The following is a 23,295-nucleotide window of genomic DNA, read 5'->3' as shown; positions in this document are numbered from 1 at the left end:
TCAGATCATATACGTCGTCACAACTCAATCTAAAGCACAGGTATAGTAATAATCAATCAGAAATAAGCTCTATCGTTGTCTAGGGGTAATGTATATATTGTTCGCTGTATATCTGAAAGTCTCTTGCGGCCACTGCAGTTCCACCAGCTGCCGTCTGTTGTGGTGTCGCGTTGGTGCACTTTTGTTAGAAAGAGAGAGATTGAATGAAACATTTACCCGACAGGTTTTCCAACCTGTAGGAGTTCGTCGGAAGTCTCGTTGGGGAATGGACTCTCATCTGTGGCTTCCCCTGTAGCTAGGTCGTTCTTCCGTGGTGAGGTCGCCAATCCCAGGCAAGGAAAAGATGCACACGAACCCCACCACCAGCTGTCACTATCAAAACGCTGTCGCAGGATTTCTAGCGTGTCTTCTGGTGCGTCTGTGGCCCTGCCTCGGCAGCCCACCTTTTATCTGGACTGGCAGGGTTGTAGATGTCCATCAGGGTGGGGGGGCGAGGCAATCCTTCCCCCATCACCTATCTCACATTGCCCTGAGAGTTTGCACGTAGGCCAGTTCCTTATTCCACAAAGGTGTCTCCCAAGACAATGGCTGTGTCCGAGGCTTTTGTCTTGTTGAGCGACCAGCCCACATTCCAAACCGTAAGGCTCTCTCTCTCTTGCGATTCTCACAAAGGAGGGGGCTGAGGTCATGACACTACCATGTACTGTTGTCTTTTTTTAAAAGACATCTCTTCGGACTATGGTCTACTATGCTGGAGACCTGGCATGATTTCTCTCTACTGCTCATTATGCCACTGGTGTTTAGGGCAGCAATGAAGGTCTTCCATCGCTGGTGGTGTTCAGGGCTTCCTTTGTCATGTCATTACTATCTCTCGGTTTTCACTGCTGTCAGTCACGCAAGTCCCAGGTGGAGACTCAGGAATACCGTCGCACTCAGATGTAGAAGGATTCTCCATTGCTGTTTCATAACAATTTTGTTTGACCAGTGAGGGATGTTGGCTCTGAGCTGAACCCCTGAAGCTGGAGGACTGGTGGGCCACTCTCAGTCTGTCCTCTGCTCTTTGACCTGTTTGACATACTTGACACTACCAAGAGCCAAAGCATAAAGCCCTGACTCCAGCCAGCATAACTCTCCAGGTTATTGAGGCACACAAGCCTTCAAACCACAAGGTTGTGGTCCTCTTAGAAATTCTTGTGTTCTAGCCCTCCCCCAAATGGTTGCCCCATGGATAGCCTCTATCAAATACTGTTAAGTGAGCTGAAACAAGTGATGTGACGGCTTAGTGCTGAGAGGCTAAGCACTGAGGCATCTTGGCTGTCCCTGTGAGTGTGAGCCACTACTGGAGACTGTCAGCACCTTCTCCTCTAGGTGTTGACAGATCACCAGATCCTGGGGCCCCTCATCAAACTACTGTCGCTGTCTTTGGCTGCTCAGCTCCTGCCCAGTCCAGAGATCTCTTCTTGGTATTAAGCTGAACAAGCAGCTCCCCACATCAAGTTGTCGGCTGACTTGAGCTGGATTTTGCCAGGTTCTCAGCAGAGCAAAGTACAGTAGTGGGAAGGACAGGAATTTGTACTAGGTTGGTGATTACACCAGCGCTGTCAGTAATTTAATGTTCTACTGAGCTGAAAAGCCTAATAAATTTTTCTGTCAAAATGTTCACAAATAATTGCTGTTTGACTCCTATGTATGGTTGAATGATAATTAAACTTGAATTTAAATTGGATTTGTTTCAAGGTCTCCAGATGGCTGCTATAGAAAGCTCAATAATGTGAATATAAATACTTGTACAGTAGAGGGTGCTGTACTGAAGCTTAACACGCTAAATCATGCTGGGGAGTATTTATTATGCATACAATCTACATAATGCTTTCTAACTGCTTCATGCTAATGGAGAGTGCAGAAAATAAGTTACATTCCTTCTGCACTAATGCCTTTGATCATACTGAGCCCAGTAATTCTCCCACAATGTTTTCATTTTAGTTTGCAGTTATTTGTTTTTGTGAAGAGTGTTTATAAGGCTTTGCTGATGTTTATTAAGTTGGACAGCAATAAGCAGTTGGTCTGTTCTTGATTCAGGAGAAAAATATTTTCTTTGCTTTTTATGTTGCTTTGTGTCCTACATCTAGATTTTCTATTGTGTTCATTATTTGTTGCTTTTTACATCCATTTTGACTTTTTGTCAATTTTTGCATGGCTCTTTTCATAAAAACTCTCATTTTCCTTGCTATGTACATTGAGTTTATCTTGCCTTTTTCCAAATAAAAAGCATAATTCCAAGGTATCAGCCCAGGACTAATTTTTCTGTATTGGAGCACCACACACAAAATGCTGGAGGAACTCGGCAGGTCAGGCAACATCTACAGAAAATGAATTAACAGTTACCGTTTCGTCCTGTGACCCTTCATGGAGACTGGAAAGGAAGGGGAAAGGTGCCAGTATAAAAAAGTTGGGGGGGAAGGGGAGGAGGACCAGCTTGACGGTGATAAGCGTAGCCAGGTGGGTGGGAAAGGTAAAGGCTGGAGAAGAAGGAATCTGATAAAAGAGGACAGTGGACCATGGGAGAAAGGGAAGAAGGAGGGGCACAAAGGAGAGGTGATAGGCAGGTGAGGAGGAGAGGTATAAGTAGGGAAAAGAAGGAGAGAAAGGGGGGAGGGAAACAATTTGTTTTTACCAGAAGGAGAACTCAATGTTCATACCATCAGGTTAGAGGTTACTGAGGTGGAATATGAAATGTTGCTCCTTCACCCTGAGAGTAGCCTCACCATGGCAAAAGAGGAGGTCATGGACCGACACGTCGGAACAGGAATGGGGATAGGAATTAACACATTTGGCCACCAGGAAATTCCGCTTTTGGCAGATGGAGTGGAGTTTCTCGACAGAATGGTTCTCACAATTGTATTGGAGTCCAGAGTATGAGGTACTTGTCATCTTGCAGGAAAAAATGTCAAAGGAGCAACTGGGAGCTGGAAAATTTGGAATTAAGTTTATGTTATATTTGTTAATGTTTGCCCATATGTCATAATACAGTTTGCTTTGCTTTCATATTTGTAATGTGATCTGTGGTTATTTTACAATGTTAGGTTGAATTGACTGTTATTACCTCTGCTATCTCTGACTGTGAATAGCATATATTGCAGTTTAGATTATCCATTTAAACATTTTACAACTAATATATTTACAATACTGCTGGCTTTCCTAATCCTATCAGTTTTTAATTATTAAGATGGCTATTAAAATGTTACATGAAGTTTACAATATAACAATACTAAAGTTATTAATTTTTATAGCACATTAACAATGGAAATATTAAACAAATTAGACTGATTCATCATGGGTGACTCCTCAATTTGAATCTTGCAGATGCTCAGATCTGTAATGCAAAGAAACTCAAACACCATTACTGAAGTTACAAAATATTTTGTAACTTCATTTTAAAGTACAAAGTTGCTGTGTTCCTGTGTTTCATAATTTTCCCTATCACGCTGTTTCATCTAGAAAAATGCATCTGGTTTGATGACTCTGCAAATCCAGCAGGTCACATGGCTGATGGGGAATTGGATATACAGTCGATTCCAGTTATTTGGGGAGGCTGCTTATTTGGGACAGCTCTTAAAGAGCACAAACTAATTGACAAAATATCTAAGATTCCCTTTGTTTATTTGTGACACGATGCTACTGAATTGGTATGAGAACCGTTGCCGAACAGTTTCCAACTAGCATCAGACATGCACAATTGCGCCATCATTAGACACTATGCCATGCTTCAAGCAAACATTTTTTAACTGGTGTCAGTTAAATGTGCTTGTGTTCAGAGCAGTTTTTTTAATGTCACTGATAGTTGCTGAGAAATAAGCAGAAAGACAATTCAGAGCTGTTTTGCTCACTGCGGTTTCAAACACTCAGGCTTAGAGAAATGGCTGAGAGTAAAAATAAAACTATTTCACTACTTCAACAAGTTAGCAACTACAAAGAATTTGAGGGTATCGACAATCATCTTGAATGTTATAATGAAAATGAAGGTTTGTAGGCTGTAATTGTCAATAGCTTTATATGAAGGCAGTCCATTATCTATATTAGATGTCTGTACTGATATTGTTCATTTACAGCCAATCAAAACGCTGTAGTGTACGCTGAGTTCTTTTGTCAATAACTTTAGGAATGGAAACAGTTTTATAGTGCTGTAGTAATATTGATAGTGTCCTAATTTGTTCTGTATTTCACTTAAGTACATAACTTGTTACTCAGTTAAATGGTCATTTGTCTTTTTTATACCTTTTAACTATTTCCATGAAACTTTGGCTAATTGGGGCAGCCGCTTAATAAGACTAATATGTACTGGTCCCGATGTGTCCCAATTAAGCAAATCCATTGTATCTGAACAGATTTTAATTTAATTGCCCACTGCTCACCTCAAGTATTTTAAAACATTACTAAAGCATCACAGGAACCACTGAACAATGAACAGTGTTCATTGATAATTAGCATTTGCACTGTTCCTTTTGCTTTTTCAAAATGGAATTTGTCCAGTGAACAATGTTGATACATTAACTTAGCCTGCCGTACCCCTAATTTTAGCAGTTTGGTGTATGGGTGGGAGCATGTCAGTCACTCATTATTTTTGTTCAGTATCAGTTCTAGCTGTGTGGTCAGTGCCAGCCAAAGACCTATTGGGAAAATAACAAAGATGTGAACCAGATTTTCCTTTTCATCAACGTTATAGCTTACCAAATTACTGAATCTTGCTTAATTTTGAAGCCATAGTTGTGAAAGATAACTGACCTACACATCTGTTCTGAATTTAAGTCCAGGATTTCAAATTGGATGTGCATGTATCACTGTTGTTTAGATTGATTATTTTAAAAGTGTTATAACATTAATTAAGAAATAACAAATGTAGTCATGAATGGTTTTAAAAAGAAACTTTTATATTAGATAAAGTGAAATTAAATTTTGTTTCCTTAATCATAGAATTAATTAAATTGTGGAAACTTTCATCAGGCAGTACCAGAGGACTTCTATTTGTTATGATGTTTTTGATTTGGAATTGTGCATGCATACTACATTGTAAAGTAATTTGTTAATTTAAGCCTTGATATTTTACCTGTACTTTGTTTTATGATTTCTGATAGAATTAAGGGCTGGTGGGTATCTCATCACTATGTGTCTACGTTTCTCTCTGGCGTGATGTTAACGTGGTAAGTGCCAAACTTTTATGGAGCAATGTTGGGGGACCTGTGTAAAGAGTACATTTAAGATATTTAAATATTTTGGGGGTAAAATGGCCATTGACGTGGCCAATTTGCTCTCCTCCCCAGCTGTTCTGTGGATTATTACTCATGGCAATTGTTCATAGCGTCAGAAGTGGGTCTGTATTCTCTCCTCGGGTCTGCCCAATGTTAACCAGATTTGGCTCTAATTATTGGACATTATAATTGGCAGCAGTGCACCTAACTGCCAGAAGCAAAGTAAATCTGTATCACTGATTGTAGAATTGTGCACATGAAAACACATGGTGGAATTTTAGCACTAATTTCAGGGAGATTAGGATTCAAAGGGTTGATAGTTATAATCACAGTTGTGTAAAGATCTAGCAAAACCACAGATGGAGAACTGCATTCTGTTCTGGGACCCCAAAGGATTTTGTCACTGAGGCTGCAGTACAACTACTTAATACCAAAATTAAGTAGTCTAGTCCTGAAGTTAAAGCTGAATTGTTTAGTAATAATGTCAGGGAGAACTCCCCACATTAAAAAGCAATGGAAATGTAGAACATAAGCACGTGAGATACTGCAGATGCAGGAAATCCAGAGCAACACACACAAAATGCTGGAGGAGCTCAGCAGCTCAGGCAGCATCTATGGAAATAAACAAACAGTTCAGGCAGAGTCCTGAAACGGACAATATACACAGCAGGATCAAAGCAGGATTGTGGGACTGAATAGCCTACTCCAGTTTTAATTCCAGAATTATATTGATTGTTGTACGTCTGCAACCTATAGTTATTTATTCACTATAAAAACTCATGTTCAAGAATGTCTTAAGGGTAATTGTCATACAAGGCTTCGTTACCCAGTCAGAATATCAAAAATTAAAGAGTAGGTAAATGTGCTGAAGGAAAAATTAATGTTAACTTCAGCGAAGACCTGATTAGAAGCTATTTGTTAATTTTGTTTGTAGTGTATTCTTTTACTTAGGTATTAAATTGCATATTTATCTGCATACCATTGTAAGTAATGTTGTTGTTTGATAACAAAATATATTTGCTTCTGAACTATTTACTTTTTTTTTGTTTTTAAGGCCTAATGGGTTAATGTATCAAATGTTTCGGAGTCAATTTCTAGCATTTTCTATTTATCAGAGTAAGTATGACTTTCCATTTGGCATTTCTTTTTGAGCTTTGACATTTATTACAATGAAATATATGTGCTATGTTTTGGAAAGAAGGAAATGAGAGCAGTGAGATGTATCCATGAAGAAACAGGTGCTCATTGACTTTGCATCAAAGTAGAAATTTTATGAATCATCTTGAATTTAATATGAATGGATGGATGAAACTGTAAAAATCAGGCCGACTTAAGTGATCAGAAAATATTGGAACCTATCTATTTTGGGTGGAATCTGTGGATTCTGAAACAGAATTGACCTTTCCATCAGTTGGAAGTGTTTGTCTGCAAATCTTAATTGCGAAGGGGCAAAGAGAACAAAAGAGATCCATGGGGTGGCAGCATAAAGACATAGGATCAGAAATAGGCCATTCAATCATGTCTGATTTATTATCCCATTCTCCTGCCTTCTCCCAGTAACCTTTTGACACCCTGACTAGTCAGGAACCTATCAACCTCTGCCTTAGGTATACTCAGTGACTTGGCCACTACAGCTATCTGTGGCAATGAATTCCCAAGATTCACTGCCCTCTTGCTAAAGGGATTTCTCCTATCTTTGTTCTAAATTAATGTTCCTCTATTCTGAGCCTACGACCTCTGGTCCAAGACTTGCCCACTATGCTGAAAAATCCTCTCCACATCCACTATATAGGCCTTTCAATATTCAATAGATTTCAATGAGATTCCGACCCCCCCCCCCCCCCCCATTCTTCTAAACTGCAGCAAGTACGGGCCCAGGACCATCAAACACTCTTCACGTGTTAACCCTTTCGTTCCTGGAATCATTCTTGTGAAGCCCTCCAATGTCAGCACATCTTTTCTTAGATAAGAAGCCCAAAATTGCTCACAATATTCCAAGTGCGGTCTGACCAATGCCTTATAAACACTCAACATTACATCCTTGCTCTTGTATTCTGGTCCTCTCAAAATGAATGCTAACATTGCAATTGCCTTCCTTACCACCAACACAACCTGCAAGTTAACTTTTAGGGACTCCTGCACAAGGATCTCAAGTCCCTATGCACCACTGATTTTTGAATTTTCTCCCCATTTAGAAAACAGTCTATGCCTTTATTCCTTCTACCAAAGTGCATGCCATACACTTCTCTACACTATATTCCATCTGCCACTTCTTTGCCCATTCTCAACAAACTTGGCCGCAGAGCCATTAATTACATCATCCAAATCATTGACATATAACATAAAAGAACCAGTCTCAACAACCAACTGCTGCAGAACACCACTAGTCACTGGCAGCCAACCAGAACAGGCTCCCTTAAAACCCACTCTTTGCCTCCTACCAATCTTCTATCCATGCCAGTATCTTTCTTGTAATACCATAGGTTCTTATCTTGTTTAGCAGCCTTATTTGCGGCACCTTATCAAAAGCCTTCTGAAAATCCATGTAAACAACATCCATTGATTCTGTTTGTCTGTCATACCTGTTATTTCCTCAAAGAATTCCAACACATTTGTCAGGCAATATTTCCCCTTAAGGAAACTGTGCTGACTTTGGCCAATTTATCATGTCCCTTTGAAACCTCATCCTTAATAATGGACTCCCAACATCTTCTCAACTACTGAAGTCAGGCTAACTGGCCTATGATTTCCCTTCTTCTGCCTCTCTCCCTTCTTAAAAAAGTGGAATGACATTTGCAATTTTCCAGTCCTCCGGAGACACTCAGGACATGCCCCCTTCTCATTGTTGCCATCAAGTAGGAAATGCAGGAGCCTGAAGACACACTTCCAGCGTTTCAGGAGCAGCTTCCCCTCTGTCATCAGATTTTGAATAGACAATGAGCCCATGAACACAGCCTCAGTATTTTCCTGTCTCTTTTTGCACTACATATTTAATTTAACTTTCTTTTTTTTTATTAAATACTTATTGCGATTTATGGTTTTTTGTATGTGTTGCAATGTTCTGTTGCCACATAACAACAAATTTCACAACATATACCAGTGATAGTATACCTGATTCTGATTCTGATTCCATCACCAGGCATTGTTACCCTACCTTTCCCCTTTTAGCATCTGAAAGGGACAGTTCTCTATTGGATGTTTGGTCTACACTTGCATACTTATCAGTGTTCCAGTTGGTAATATGCCATTTTACCAACTCCTTCCTATATCCAGAGCCAAACCTTTTCAGGGGAAGTATCAAGTTCCATTCTACTTCCAAATTACTATACTAATTGTTAATTCTGTAGTGCTTATCTTGTAGTTCCCTCTGCAAGAGTAATGATTTGTATATCCTGCGCACAGTGGACTTGATAGTTAGCTCTGTATTCTTGAGAACAATTCTCATTTTTTTTTCAATGTCAGAAGTTCCATATCTGTAGGCAGTCTGACTTGCCTTGGCTGGAAGTAAAGGATGCAAGGAAAGCTGCCTTGCTTTCCACTTTGGGTTAGTGATTTTTCATTTCATATTAAGTTTTACTCAGGCTTTGGAGAATATGCAGTCATGGAGTTTTCCACCATTTTAGCCTGTTTGAAAACTGATCAAACTTTTTAATGTATCTTCATTTGATTAATTTCAGCCAATAACTTAGACATGTGATAATATAAATGATAAGTGGACAGGATTATTGTTTTTTTTTTACTTATTACTAGAATCTTTCATCTAAAATTCACTTGTAGGAATGTTTGATTGAAAAATTCAGCTTGTTCATAAATTAGTTTTTAAAAAATTAAACAACACCTTAGTTTCTGTTAGAATTATAAATCCCCTCCTTACTGATGGGGTTGATCATTGGTCACAGTTAACCACATCATTGCATTATATTCAAAATCCCAGAGTTGCTTAACATAACAACCAGGTAAGTTTATTCTCTCGTTAACTAATGTCTTTCAACATAACACACAAGTAGAGATTGCTGTCAGGGAAAGGTAGTATCCTTAGCAAAAATAAAATATAATAATTTTGATGGTAATCTGGAAGCAGTTGCGTGTTTTGGTGAGGTGCTGTAGTTTGAATGTTGAAACAAAAGCTTAGGTCAAACGTTATTAGCTGGAGAGAGCAGGAAATAAAGAACAGGGATTAAAGATTTGTAATAAACTTAAGTAATATGGTATATTGTAGGCAAAACAGTAGGAAAAAGTATTAAAACCTGGTAAAAGTAATATAAATTGGAGACTATATTAATTCAGGTTTTGCTTCATCTTAAATACATTTTCTTTTAGGCTGTGTGCAGTTCTTGCAGTATTATTATCAAAGTGGCTGCCTTTATAGATTGCGGGCATTGGGAGAAAGGGATCACATGGATCTCACAGTAGGTATGTAATGTGACGTTAATTTGTTTACCTACAAATCTTAAATGTTTACAATATGACTGCACTGTCTTCAGTTGTGAAAAAATAAAATGTTCTCTTCTTATATTCCTTTGAGAGAAGGGAACATGGACAGCATTTGTTTTATACCCCTGTCCACCGCCCAGGTACTAATTTGTTATGGTGTATGATTTGCTTTTTGCATTGAGATGATTCCAGGTACTTTCCTTGGTAAGAGTAATGCAGCCAATATTTTTTTAATTATTATTTATTCTCAAGATGTGGGCCTGGTCTGTACTGCTGATGTCTGCTATCTATTCATAGCTGCCATAGAATAGTTTAGGTACTACTTTGGTCAGTGTGGTGAGCTGATCCCACCACAGTGTTAGGTGTGGAAACTGACGATTGGGATTTTGAAAGTGCATATGCAGTGTTTTTGAATTTGTCAGTTATATGGATTTAATGTATGCACTGAATTTGATTTTATTTATAGTGCTACACATAATGTAAGCTTCCCTCGGCTCTTGAATTTGTATGGTGCGGATTGTTATTTGCATTTATCTGATTCTCCTGGTCACGGTAGCACAAAAAATACACTAAATGTCTGCACCCATTATGGCAAGGTCTGTACTAATAAATTATAATTTCTAAATTTTAAAAAATTGATATATAATGAACAAAATTTTATCTCCAGATTCTGAAGGTTGATTAAGCATCAATATTTAAATGGTGTACTTGAAGTTTTAGTTTTTACATTTTGTTTTAACTTCCAATTTAAATTAGGAAATCAGTAAATTAGGAAGTGGAAAGCTTTCTTCCCTTCCCTCCCCCAAAATTCGACCACAGAAATGTACTTCATTTTGTAAATATGTATGTACTTCCCTAGAATTCAGTGACGCTCATCTTGACTGTTCGGCTTGTCCTAATTTTAAAGTGATTTATAACCATTTAATGCTGAGCAGCCTGTTCCTTTTCTGAAGTTTGGAAAGGTTACCAGGAATGGAAATGCAACCATAATTCTTAATTCCTTTAAGGGAGAAGGGCAAAAGGAGAAGGGTATCTGATTTTTGAGATTAAATGTTATATTTCTACAGGCAAACCTGGTAAGAGTCACATAAGCAACTTAATTATTACTTATTCTCAAAATATGGGCATTATCTGTAAAATAGTTTATTGTTTATTCATAGCTGTTCTTGAATGCTTTCCCACTTCTTGGATTAGAGAATTTTCCCTTGGAAAGCAAATGTGCAATGGTTTGTACACTGGATTTGATGTTATCAAGAGTGAACTCTGCCTTCATGAAGGTTTCTCTTGACTCCTGTCTTGGATCTGACTTCAGTGTGGTTTATTTTTATTCATTGCAGAAGGATTTCAGTCATGGATGTGGAGAGGATTAACTTTTCTCCTTCCATTTCTTTTCTTTGGCCATGTAAGTGAAACTAAATTAATGGCTCCAAAAAAAATTTAAAAATGCTTTTAAATATTTTAGCTGAAAACAAGATTACTTCCCCCCACCCCAGACAAAACCAAGTTCAGTTTATTGTCATTCAACTGTGCACACATATACTGTCAAATGAAACTATGTTCCTCTGGACCAAGAAGCACAACACAGTGTATACAATAGACAATAGGTGCAGGAGTAGGCCATTCAGCCCTTCGAGCCAGCACCGCCATTCAATGTGATCATGGCTGATCATCCACAATCAGTACCCCGTTCCTGCCTTCTCCCCATATCCCTTGACTCCGCTATCTTTAAGAGCTCTATCTAACTCTTTCTTGAAAGCATCCAGAGACTTGGCCTCCACTGCCTTCTGAGGCAGAGCATTCCATAGATCCACAACTCTCTGGGTGAAATAGTTTTTCCTGAATTCCGTTCTAAATGGCCTACCACTTATTCTTAAACTGTGGCCTCTGGTTACAACTCACATACACACACAACACATAAAGTAATATTATGACAAATAAATTAACAAATAGTAAGATGCATTCAGGACACAAGTTAAAAAATTAAACAACATAATGCTACTGGTGTATCATATATGACAAGACCTGGGTGCTGGCAGGGAGTTCGGTAGTCTTACAGTCTGGGGGATGAAGCTATTTGACCTTTTAACCCTTTACCTGCTCTATACAAATGTAATCCAGCTAATTCTTTCACCATATCCCTACAGGTACTTTCCTTTTGAATACTTACATAATACCTTTTTAAATGTTAAGATTCAGCTTTGTGTTTTATCATTTGCTGTGGAAATTTTTTTAGAAACTGAATTCCTTCACGTAACTCTTGCAGATAACCTTCATTTTATGTCTCCTGGTTTTTGATGCAATGCTTTTCCTGTCTCTGCCTGATACCAAACTGCTTGCTCCTCCACACCACATATTCCATTCCACAGAGAAGCACTATAGCTTTAACAGTCTCCCCACATCATTAGAGTCCTCTTCCCATGAACTATTTTGATAAATCTCTTCTTCCCAAACTTCCTCCTACACTGAACTATGGTGCCCGGCACTTCTCAAAATGCTCCATTCAGGCGGTACCAATGTTTTACAAAAGTTCATGATGACTGTTTATCTTTTACCTTGCGCTTCTGTTAACGAAGCCAAGATCTGTCTTGTTTGTAACTGCATTCCTAACGCTTTACATTTTGTAGCGTTAAATTTTACCTTCTGCAGTTTTGGATCTCAGGAAGAAGCCGAGATGTATAATCTGTCTGAATATAGTCTGAATGTGGTTGTGAATATTTCAGTCCTGAGCATTGACACTGGTTTTCCCCTGCCCCCAGTAAAGGATGGTGATGTTACTTGTTCCACCACCATTCAGACCAGATATTGATTGTGAGCGCACTTGCCTCCTTTTTAATTTTTTGCGATTGACTTGCATCTGTCAATCAAACGAAATTGCAATAGCTCATTATTTTTGGTATGCTTTGTGCTCTTCCTGGCAAGCCCTTTTCTGCACCACTCAATGTATGAATGTTGATCCCCTTGCCTCGTTGGTGATGGTATAATTGGGGATGTTCTGGGCCACAAGGTTACCAACTTGGGTAGTTTTAAGTTTTACGCTGCAACTGATGATCCATTGGGATGCCAAGTGATCATTTGACTCTGTCTCCAAAGGATCGTGCATTGGTTGCTTCTATCAGAACTATCCTCGTCAGAAATATCTGCCAAGGACCAGGCTGAGTAGGTTTATCACTCCTGTTGGTTAAATCACTCCCTGCTGCTGACTCAGTCTGACAGCCATCTTTTCAGAACTAGGCCAGCTTGTTAGTGACAGTACAACCAGAACCTCAATATAATTACCTTTAGTGAGACTCCAGTAGCGGCACTTTGCTTTTTTTTAAACTTTAAAGTCAGCTTCATGGAAGGTTAATTTCTCCACCTGTCTGCCTCATGGGGATGTACTTAGGTTTATGCGAACACACCTCCACTTTGAAGCAATCCCATTGTTCAATTTCAGTTTTGCCTGCCACGCTTTGATTCCAATTTACTGTTCTCATCCATTCTGTAATTAAATTCTTCATTGGAATGTGATGTTGTATGAGATGAAGCACTGCAGGAGAGCTGGCTGGAATTGGTACCATCTGCTTAAACTTGCCAGCATTATTACTGCTGTACTACAGTAAGTTCACGTTAAAAGCTGCCTTAAGGTGATTGCAATCTCATGATGGCTTAGAATCTTATCCAACCAATAAATCAGCTTTACACACTAGCTGGGCTCTGGTTTCTGCAGATCTAGCAGCTAAAACAATGGCCTTACAATTAGATTGAAGGGAAAAGTGATTATCCTTGGTTCCCACTGGTCTCAGCTGGGCTGTCACATGGGTGTACATTGGGGGGGGAGGGCAGCATTGGCTTGGAGAAGATGTTCCCTGTCACTCAGCTGTTGAAAGCTGCAGGATACATATTGAGCTGTGCCAGAAGAAAGAGCAAGTATCTTCAGAAGGAATGAGGGCATTGCATAAAACTCTAGTGTATCTATGTGTAATACATTTTTTATCTTGTGTTACTTTTTGCAGTTTTGGCAATTGTACAATTCGCTCACACTTTTTGGCCTTTCACAACATGAGCGATGTAACGAATGGCAAGTGAGTACATGACAATGAATTTGTCTTTGTGAAATTGTGTCAGGACTGGCCCCCAGCAGATTACAGTGACAGTCCTTACCTTGCTGAGAATTTTGATACTTTGCTTGTTGCTTTATTGTGCATCATCACAAAGCGAACTCTCCCTCTTATGAACAGATAAATTGGGAGCAGGACTAGGCCATCCAGTCCCTCAAGCCTGATCCTACTTTAAAATATTAAAAGACTTTGCTTCTACAAGCCTGCAAGGAAAAATAACATAAACTCTCAGCAAGTCTCAGCTCATCCACTTTAAATGGCTGATCCCTTATTTTTAAACAATAGCTCTAGTTCTAGATCCTCCCAAGATGGAACATCCTTTAAAAAGCAACGTTGTCAAGACCCTGCAGAACCTTGTTTCAATCAAATCCCTTGGTTGTTCTTCAAAACAGCAGTAGATCCAAGCCTACTTTATCCAGCTTTTCCTCATAGGTTCTCAGTATGACCTGGAGATTTCATTCTTCTAAAGGACGTTAATGAACTAATTGGGTTTTTGTTTGCAATCCGATAATATTGATTATTAGAGGTTCAAAGATTTATTTATTATCAAAGTATACGACTCTGAAATTCATCTTCTCCAGATAGCTATGAAACCGAGAAAGGAAAGAATGGCAGCACAATCATCAATCCCCAAATCCCTCCTCCCTGCACTTAAAAAAAAACGAACAGGCACATGATCCCAACCGAACCCAAATCCCCCTCCCCTTCACACACAAAAAATACAAGGAGGATCAGGCAAAAGACACAAAATAGAAAATAACCCATAAGACCAGCGGGAGGGAGTCCACAGTTCAACTCCACATCCAGAACGCAGAAAACATTTAGTTCTATAATTACAGAATTGTTCTGGTTAACTGCGATTAACTTTCCCATCTGGACAGGAGGATTGATCTTGTCTCTAGATAACAAGAATAGGCTTCCAGATTGTTACACACCTTTGCAGCTTGATCACCATTCCTCTGGACCCATGAGCCTATATTATCTCTGCAGGTATTATAGACAATAGGTGCAGAAGTAGACCATTTGGCCCTTCGGGTCTGCATGGCTGATCATCTGCTATCAATACCCAGTTCCTGCCTTGTCCCCATATCCTTTGATTCCCCTATCCATAAGATACCTATCTAGCTCCTTCTTGAAAACATCCAGAGAATTGGCCTCCACTGCCTTCCGAGGCAGTACATTCCAGACCCCCACAACTCTCTGGGAGAAGAAGTTTTTCCTTAACTCTGTCCTAAATGACCTACCCCTTATTCTCAAACCATACCCTCTGGTACTGGACTCCCCCAGCATCTGGAACATATTTCCTGCCTCTATCTTGTCCAATCCCTTAATAATCTTATATGTTGCAATTAGATCCCCTCTCAATCTCCTTAATTCCAGCGTGTACAAGCCCAGTCTCTCTAACCTCTCTGCATAAGACAGTCCTGACATCCCAGGAATTAACCTTGTGAATCTACGCTGCACTTCCTCTACAGCCAGGATGTCCTTCCTTAACCCTGGAGACCAAAACTGTACACAATACTCCAGGTGTGGTCTCACCAGGGCCCTGTACAAATGCAAGAGGATTTCCTTGCTCTTGTACTCAATTCCCTTTGTAATAAAGGCCAACATTCCATTAGCCTTCTTCACTGCCTGCTGCACTTGCTCATTCACCTTCAGTGACTGATGAACAAGGACTCCTAGATCTCTTTGTATTTCTCCCTTACCTAACTTTACACCGTTCAGATAATAATCTGCCTTCCTGTTCTTACTCCCAAAGTGGATAACCTCACACTTATTCACATTAAACGTCATCTGCCAAGTATCTGCCCACTCACCCAGCCTATCCAAGTCACCCTGAATTCTCCTAACATCCTCATCACATGTCACACTGCCACCCAGCTTAGTATCATCAGCAAATTTGCTGATGTTATTCTCAATGCCTTCATCTAAATTGTTGACGTAAATTGTAAACAGCTGTGGTCCCAATACCGAGCCCTGTGGCACCCCACTAGTCACCACCTGCCATTCCGAGTAACACCCATTCACCGCTACCCTTTGCTTTCTATCTACCAACCAGATTTCTATCCATGTCAATGCCTTCCCCCCCAATGCCCTGAGCTTTGATTTTACTCACCAATCTCCTATGTGGGACCTTATCAAATGCCTTCTGAAAATCGAGGTACACTACATCCACTGGATCTCCCTTGTCTAACTTCCTGGTTACATCCTCGAAAAACTCCAATAGATTAGTCAAGCATGATTTACCCTTGGTAAATCCATGCTGGCTCGGCCCAATCCTATCACTGCTATCTAGATATGCCACTATTTCAAATTTAATAATGGACTCTAGCATCTTCCCCACTACTGATGTTAGGCTGACAGGTCGATAGTTCTCTGTTTTCTCCCTCCCTCCTTTCTTAAAAAGTGGGATAACATTAGCCATTCTCCAATCCTCAGGAACTGATCCTGAATCTAAGGAACATTGGAAAATGATTACCAATGCATCCGCAATTTCCAGGGCCACCTCCTTTAGTACCCTAGGATGCAGACCATCTGGATCTGGGGATTTGTCAGCCTTCAGTCCCATCAGTCTACTCATCACCATTTCCTTCCTAATGTCAATCTGTTTCATTTCCTCTGTTACCCTATGTCCTTGGCCCATCCATACATCTGGGAGATTGCTTGTGTCTTCCTTAGTGAAGACAGATCTAAAGTACTCATTAAATTCTTCAGCCATTTCTCTGTTTCCCATAACAATTTCACCCAATTCATTCTTCAAGGGCCCTACATTGTTCTTAACTATCTTCTTTCTCTTCACATAACTAAAAAAGCTTTTGCTATCCTCCTTTATATTCCTGGCTAGCTTGCGTTCGTACCTCATTTTTTCTCCCCGTATTGCCTTTTTAGTTAGATTCTGTTGTTCCTTAAAAACTTCCAATCATCTGTCCTCCCACTCACCTTAGCTCTGTCATACTTCCTTTTTATTAAAGCTATGCAATCTCTGACTTCCTTTGTCAACCACTGTGGCCCCTTTCCCCCCTTTGAATCCTTCCTTCTCCGGGGGATGAACTGATTTTGCACCTTGTGCATTATTCCCAAGAATACCTGCCATTGCTGTTCCACTGTCTTTTCTGCTCGGATATCCGTCCAGTTAACTTTGGCCAGCTCCTCCCTCATGGCTCCATAGTCTCCTTTGTTCAACTGCAACACTGACACCTCCGAGCTGCCCTTATCCTTCTCAAATTGCAGATAAAAACTTATCATATTATGATCACTACCTCCTAATGGCTCCTTTACTTCAAGATCGCTTATCAAATCCTGTTCATTACATAACACTAAATCCAGAATAGCCTTGTCCCTGGTCGGCTCTCGTACAAGCTCTTTCCAAGGATACATCCCTTAGGCACTCTACAAACTCCCTATCCTGGGGTCCAGCACCAACCTGATTCTCCCAGTTCACCTGCATGTTGAAATCCCCCATAACTACTGCGGCATTACCTTTGCCACATGCCAATGTTAACTCCCTATTCAACTTGCACCCAATATCCATGCTACTGTTTGGTGGCCTATAGACAACACCCATTAGGGTCCTTTTGCCCTTACTGTTCCTCAATTCTATCCACACAGACTCCACTTCTCCTGATCCTATGTCCCCCCTTGCAAAGGACTGAATCTCATTTCTCACCAACAGGGCCCCCTCTGCCCACATTTCTGTCCCTACGATAGCACGTATACCCTTGTACATTCATTTCCCAGGTCTGATCTCCCTGCAGCCATGTCTCCGTTATCCCAACAACATCATAGTTACCCATTCGCACCTGAACTTCAAGCTCATCCGCCTTATTTCTGACACTTCGTGCATTCAGATATAGAATTCTTATATATAGTATTCAGATATTCAGATATTTGTATATTCTGTATATCTGTATATTCAGTAATTCAGATATAGTATTCTTCTGGTTTTTGCAACTGAAATATAGGACTGTGAGAATGTAAACAAGGAAAATAGGCTCAAAGTCTCCACCACTATCACCAAGACCACTGTTTTCTAACTATGGCTTCTTTCCTGTTTGATCCCTTAGTTCATTGATTCACCTGCAGTCTAAAATCTATCTACTTCTGTGTTTAATATACATAATAATGCAGCAACCCAGTTCCCAGGGCAGAGATTTCTCTGTGTACCTTTTATCCTGAGATTCTACCCCCTATTTCTAGACTTTCCCACTCCAGACAGGACACCCTCACAACTTTGTTTTAGTAACATCGTTTCTCATTCTTCTAAACTTCGGAGAGTTGCAGATATGCAGAGCAAAGCATCTTAAAGCAGTTGTTTAACACAAGTCTGCCTGAATGTCTTTGCATGTGCTGTCAGAGCTTTTTTATGGTCAGTTAATCAAAAACCATGCTTCCTTGAAAATGTGCCAATCCTCTGTCTTATTGGAATGTAGTAAGTTCTGATTTATGGGTTTTGCTTGCCCTCACCTGCAGCTTTGCATAATCCCAAGTGAGCTGTGAAAACTTTACCAAGTTCATTTAATAAACGGTTTCAAAGTGATTTTATTATTTTTCTCAATGGAAAATCTTACCTCCTTATATTTAGAAATTGGTACAGGGAGTCACAGTTGTGAATAATCTTATCTTGAGTTTCCTTGTCACAATCCATAGTTAAAAGGAAATTTATTATCAAAGTACATAAATGTCACCATATACAACCCTGAGATTTATTTCTTGAGGGCATATTCAATAAATCCATAATAGAATCACTGAAAGACTGCACCAACAGGGAAGACAGCCAGTTTGAAAAAGATAACAAACTGTGCAAATACAAAAAGAAAGAATAAAGAAATAATAATAATAATAATAATAAAGCAATAAATATTGAGAACATGAGATAAAGAGTCCTTGAAAGTAAGTCCATAGGTTGTGGAAACAGATGGGACAAGTGAAGCTGAGTGACATTATCCCCTTTGGTTCAAGTGGCTGATGATTAAGGGTTAATAACTGTTCCTGAACTTGGTGATGCGAGTCCTTGGGTTCCTGTGCCATCTTCCTGGTGGCAGCAGCAAGAAGAGAGGAAGATTGGGGTACCTGATGATGGATGCAGCAAGGCTCCGTGTCACTGTGCTCAGTGGTGGGGAGGGCTTTGCCTGTGATGGACTGGTTGTTCTCAGTTTGGTTGACCTATTTACTCTTGTGTCTCAGGTTTTTGTCTTGGCTCTCACATTCCTGGTGCTATTTCTTGGGAACTTCCTTACCACTCTTAAAGTTGTTCATCAAAAGTTTCAGAAGAACAAAGATAAATTGAAAAAGCTGTGAATGTCTGAAACCTGCTAATTAAACAACATTGCTGGGGAAGATGGCAATATATTCCAATACCCTTGCATTTGCTACTGGATTTGAGTCTGAACACTTGCACATCAGTGAGGCAGGATTTACAACTGTCACACAACTATTTACAAGAATCCTGATGGTAGCTGCATTCTCTATTCATTCTGACAGAAATTGATAAGTGAAATTATTATACTTTTAAGATCCATATACTGTATTAGTATGGATCATTGTCCCAAACTTGTCATATTTTATTTCGATGTTATAGTTTTTCACTACCATGGGATGTTACTGTCTAAATGTGATTTATATTGCCAGCGAGCACTTGATGGGGCAAAATGTGATGTTGATGTGAAATGAATATCATCTCTGAGATGTTTGGATAAACCTTTATCATGATTTAACTTGTTAGGTAGTTTATTGGCTGTCAGCAACCATTAAAATTTTCATTGAAGTATAACATTAGTCTTAATTGGCCAATATAAAAGGTTATACCAACGTAAACTTTTGATTCTTCACTGTTTCAATTACTACGTATAATATTCAAATTATTTATGCATGCGTATTCTGTGTTCCACGCTTGTAGATGTGATGATAACATTAAATGTATATTGCAATTTGAATTACATATCAAATTAATTAATTGTCCTGCTACATGGGTAATATTACTTTTAACAACCATTCCTTCATTTGTTCCTTTTTAGTCTGTCTTTCCCTTGGATTCTGTTTTCAGGATGCTATTTTCCAAGCAAACAGGACCACTTCCGATCAAACTACCTCCTCTTTCAGATGTCTTCTAGTGCCACTCTTAATCTAGTTGGAGGTATTTAGAGTGACTCAGGGTAACTGATCTTTTACTTTAAGGAAACTTTCCTCTCCACAATTGGCAAAGTGCCAGCTATTGATGAAGGAACACTGAATGACTTAATATTTGGAATTGTGGAAGAGCCGAGAGCCCAAATAAATGTTATCACAGTCCAAGGGTTTTTCCCCCCCTCTGTTGCAGAATGAATTATCTGAAATAAGCTCATTTGTTAATGAAAACAAACACAACAAGCACTAAAATAGTGAGGTTTTCTTGAATTAGTTTAAATATTTGTTTGCAAGTGATATGACACTAATAATGAATAATCAAGAGAAATCACCTAAATGAGTAAAAGCGTGGATCATGTAGTAAACGAACATTAGGGCACACAGGAAAATGCCACAAAGGTCAGGAACACAGGGAGTGAGTACAGGTCTGCTCAGATTTATCATTTCTCGGGAAGAGTATGTTATTCCTTCAAAGCGGAGGCATAGTTAATCTTGCATTGATTTGAGTGTCATACACTGCACCAATGCTGAATTTTAACCATGGTCCAAGGAATTTAGGCTTTGTTTAAAATATATTGTTTTGGAATCGATACCTTCAATTGATATCAGAATCTGTAGGTTTTGTGGCCCAACATTTTAGCTGCAGTTTCTAAAACCGGGAACATGTGCATGTCTGTACACTCCATTATTCATCCAAATTAAGAGTAAAATTGGTGCAGGTAATAGTCAAAGCATAAAAAACACAAAATGCTGGCAGAACTTAGCAGGCCAGACAGCATCTATGGGAGGAGGTAGTGACGATGTTTCGGGCCAAAACCCTTCATCAGGAGACATCCTGATGAAGGGTTTTGGCCCGAAACGTCGTCACTACCTCCTCCCATAGATGCTGTCTGGCCTGCTGACTTCTGCCAGCATTTTGTGTTTTTTATTTATTTCCAGCATCTGCGGATTCACTCGTGTTGTAGTCAAAGCATAAACACTATTTATGAGCAAAAGGGATTTATAATCATGAATGAAAACCTGTGACATTGTGAGCAACATGTCCTCTTAAGACTAGAGGGAGGAGTCCTTGTATTGGTTTTCCCAGAGCTAAATATAAACTCTGTAATGATTAATTTATGCAGAAGACTTCAGTGAGCCAGTGTCAAACAATGTCATGTCCTGTGGTCACTCTGATATCTACAAACTGAAACCAACCTCCAGCTAGTCTTTTTTTTTTGCAGATTAATCAGGGTTATTTTTGTTTTACAATATTAGAAAAATACATTGCTCATGAGTGAAATTTTGTATTTAACTTTTTTTTTGCTGAATAGAATAGAATCTTGTCACACAAAATGGGAACAACTGAAGGTCTGCCTTTTATTTTACACCATCAAATGTGATTTAAATTATTTTGTTACCAAAGTGCTATACAGCAGCGATCTACAATATTCAATAGTGTATTCAGTTGGATTCCAGGAGAATATTTTAAAAACTATGAGGTAGTCACATATAACACAGTGCAAAGCAAATACTAGTAAGAATTATTAGAGAGTGTGATTGCCTCGTTATTCAAGGAAAAAATGCAAATAAGTAGTGAATTAACTTTGCTTCGCAGTGAAAATTATACTTCTGGAGGACCTGTGATGGATGTTCTATGAAAACAGTATAATGTATTAATACTGGCAAAAAGTTTAAGCAAGCAATATAATTGCAAAACTGCACAGACATGTTTAATACTCAGTCTTGTGTTTACCTGCTCAAAATGTAATTTTTTTATACTAAATGCTGATTGTGAATGTGTTAACTGGGTTATTTTATTTGAAGCATTTTCAGTTGCACTTCCTTGTAAGGTTTACTGTGAAAAAGAATTGAAAGAAACAATCTCGACTTGTATGATTGTGATCTGTCCATTTCTGTGAGAAAGTTTGAGCTTCCACGCAGGGTGTTAACTTCTACTACACCGCTGTGTGTAGAAAGACCATTTACAATAAACCACTTCAGAAAACATTTTCTGGCTACGTAGTGATGAATATTAGCATAGGTCTACTGTTGTGGCTTGTAGGATTTTGTCTCTAAAAGTAGCTATTTGTTATCTCTTTGTCAGAAATTCATCTTTTTTTCAAAATAGATATAGTTTTAATAAAAAGTCAATAATATTTTTTTAAAAAGCATGCAGATTCATTAACATGCGAAGGCGATAGATGGTGTGTTTCACCTTTTTATCAACATGTAAACTTGGACTGTAAGTAACCAAAAAAAAATCAAAATTCTGACAAAAAGCATCATAATTATTTCAGTCTTCTGACAAAATGTGAATTTGCAGCTCAATATCAGCGTTAACCATTCAGGGATTTCTTTCCATATCTTTTCAACAAGTTTAATTTTATCTCGCGCTTCAGTAATGTAGAGTGGTAAAAAAGCCTTTACTTTGATCTATAACTCTAGGTAGTCTCATGTGTTTATAGATGATCTAAAGTATTAACCCTCAGGAGGACCACGGCCTTGTAGGGTTTGGCGGCTTGCATGCCTCAATGACCCGGAGAGCTATGTTGGCTGGAGTCAGGGCTTTATGCTTTGGCTCTTGGTAGGGTCAACCATGTCAATCAGGTCAAAGGGTAGAGGTGAGAGTCCCACCAGTCCTCCAGGTTGGGAGAGAGGGTTTAGCTCAGGGTTAACAACCCTGACTGGTCAAACAAAATTATTACAGAAACCGCAACGAAGAATCCTCCTACATCTGAGTGTGCAGTATTCTTGAGTCTCCGCCTAGGACTTGCGTGACTGACAGTCGTGAAAACCGGGAGGAAAGCCCTGAATGCCACCAGAGATGGAGCACCTTTATTGCTGCCCTAAACGCCAGTGGCATATTGGGCAGTAAGTAAGTAAGTGAAGTTTCAACATCTATATCCCTCTTTTCCAAACTTAAATAATTTACTACAGGTGGTATTTAATCATGCAAGATAATTTTGTTTCCTCTTCCTGCTTCCAATTTAATGTTAGTTAAATTACAGTAGCAAAATTTAACATCAACAGATTCCCAGCCTGAATAGTTGCTGTGTATATACTCTATTTCTTAATAAGGAATAATGATGTATACGGAAATCTTTTAGAAAACAAGAAAACTATCTGTTAGGGTCAGGCGCAAATGTAGCACAAATTCTTATCCAAGAATTGATGTTCTATTGTTTTGTTATGCTATAGGGACCGAAGTATCCTCGGTCTTTTTACCATGTATTTAACAAGAAAATAGAGCATTGATTTTGTATTTGGGCCAAAAAAGCTATAAAGCCTATTTTGGTTTTTAAACTAACACTCACAAAATGCTGGAGGAACACCGCAGGCCAGGCAGCATCTATAGGAAGAAGCACTATCGACGATTCAGACCGAGACCCTTTGTCAGGACTCGGCCTGAAACG

General features: G+C 39.2%; 1 protein-coding gene across 2 annotated transcripts in view; it reads left to right on the top strand.

Annotated features, from left to right (window-relative positions):
* Positions 1-20,693, top strand: part of tmem120b (transmembrane protein 120B) — a 48,952-nt gene extending 28,259 nt beyond the window's left edge. For both annotated transcript variants that reach the window (XM_073065592.1, XM_073065591.1), the window contains exons 8-13: positions 5,133-5,198; positions 6,301-6,362; positions 9,567-9,659; positions 11,018-11,082; positions 13,673-13,741; positions 18,962-20,693. In XM_073065592.1, coding sequence (XP_072921693.1) covers positions 5,133-5,198; positions 6,301-6,362; positions 9,567-9,659; positions 11,018-11,082; positions 13,673-13,741; positions 18,962-19,075 — 469 coding nt within the window. In that variant the 3' untranslated portion in view covers positions 19,076-20,693. The remainder of the gene's footprint in view (positions 1-5,132; positions 5,199-6,300; positions 6,363-9,566; positions 9,660-11,017; positions 11,083-13,672; positions 13,742-18,961) is intronic.
* The last annotated feature ends 2,602 nt before the right edge of the window (positions 20,694-23,295 follow it).

Source organism: Hemitrygon akajei, chromosome 14 (genome assembly GCF_048418815.1).
Source record: "Hemitrygon akajei chromosome 14, sHemAka1.3, whole genome shotgun sequence".
Classification (NCBI taxonomy): Eukaryota; Metazoa; Chordata; class Chondrichthyes; order Myliobatiformes; family Dasyatidae; genus Hemitrygon; species Hemitrygon akajei.
The sequence above is the reverse complement of the archived record's forward strand: the minus strand, read 5'-3'. Positions and strand labels throughout refer to the sequence as shown.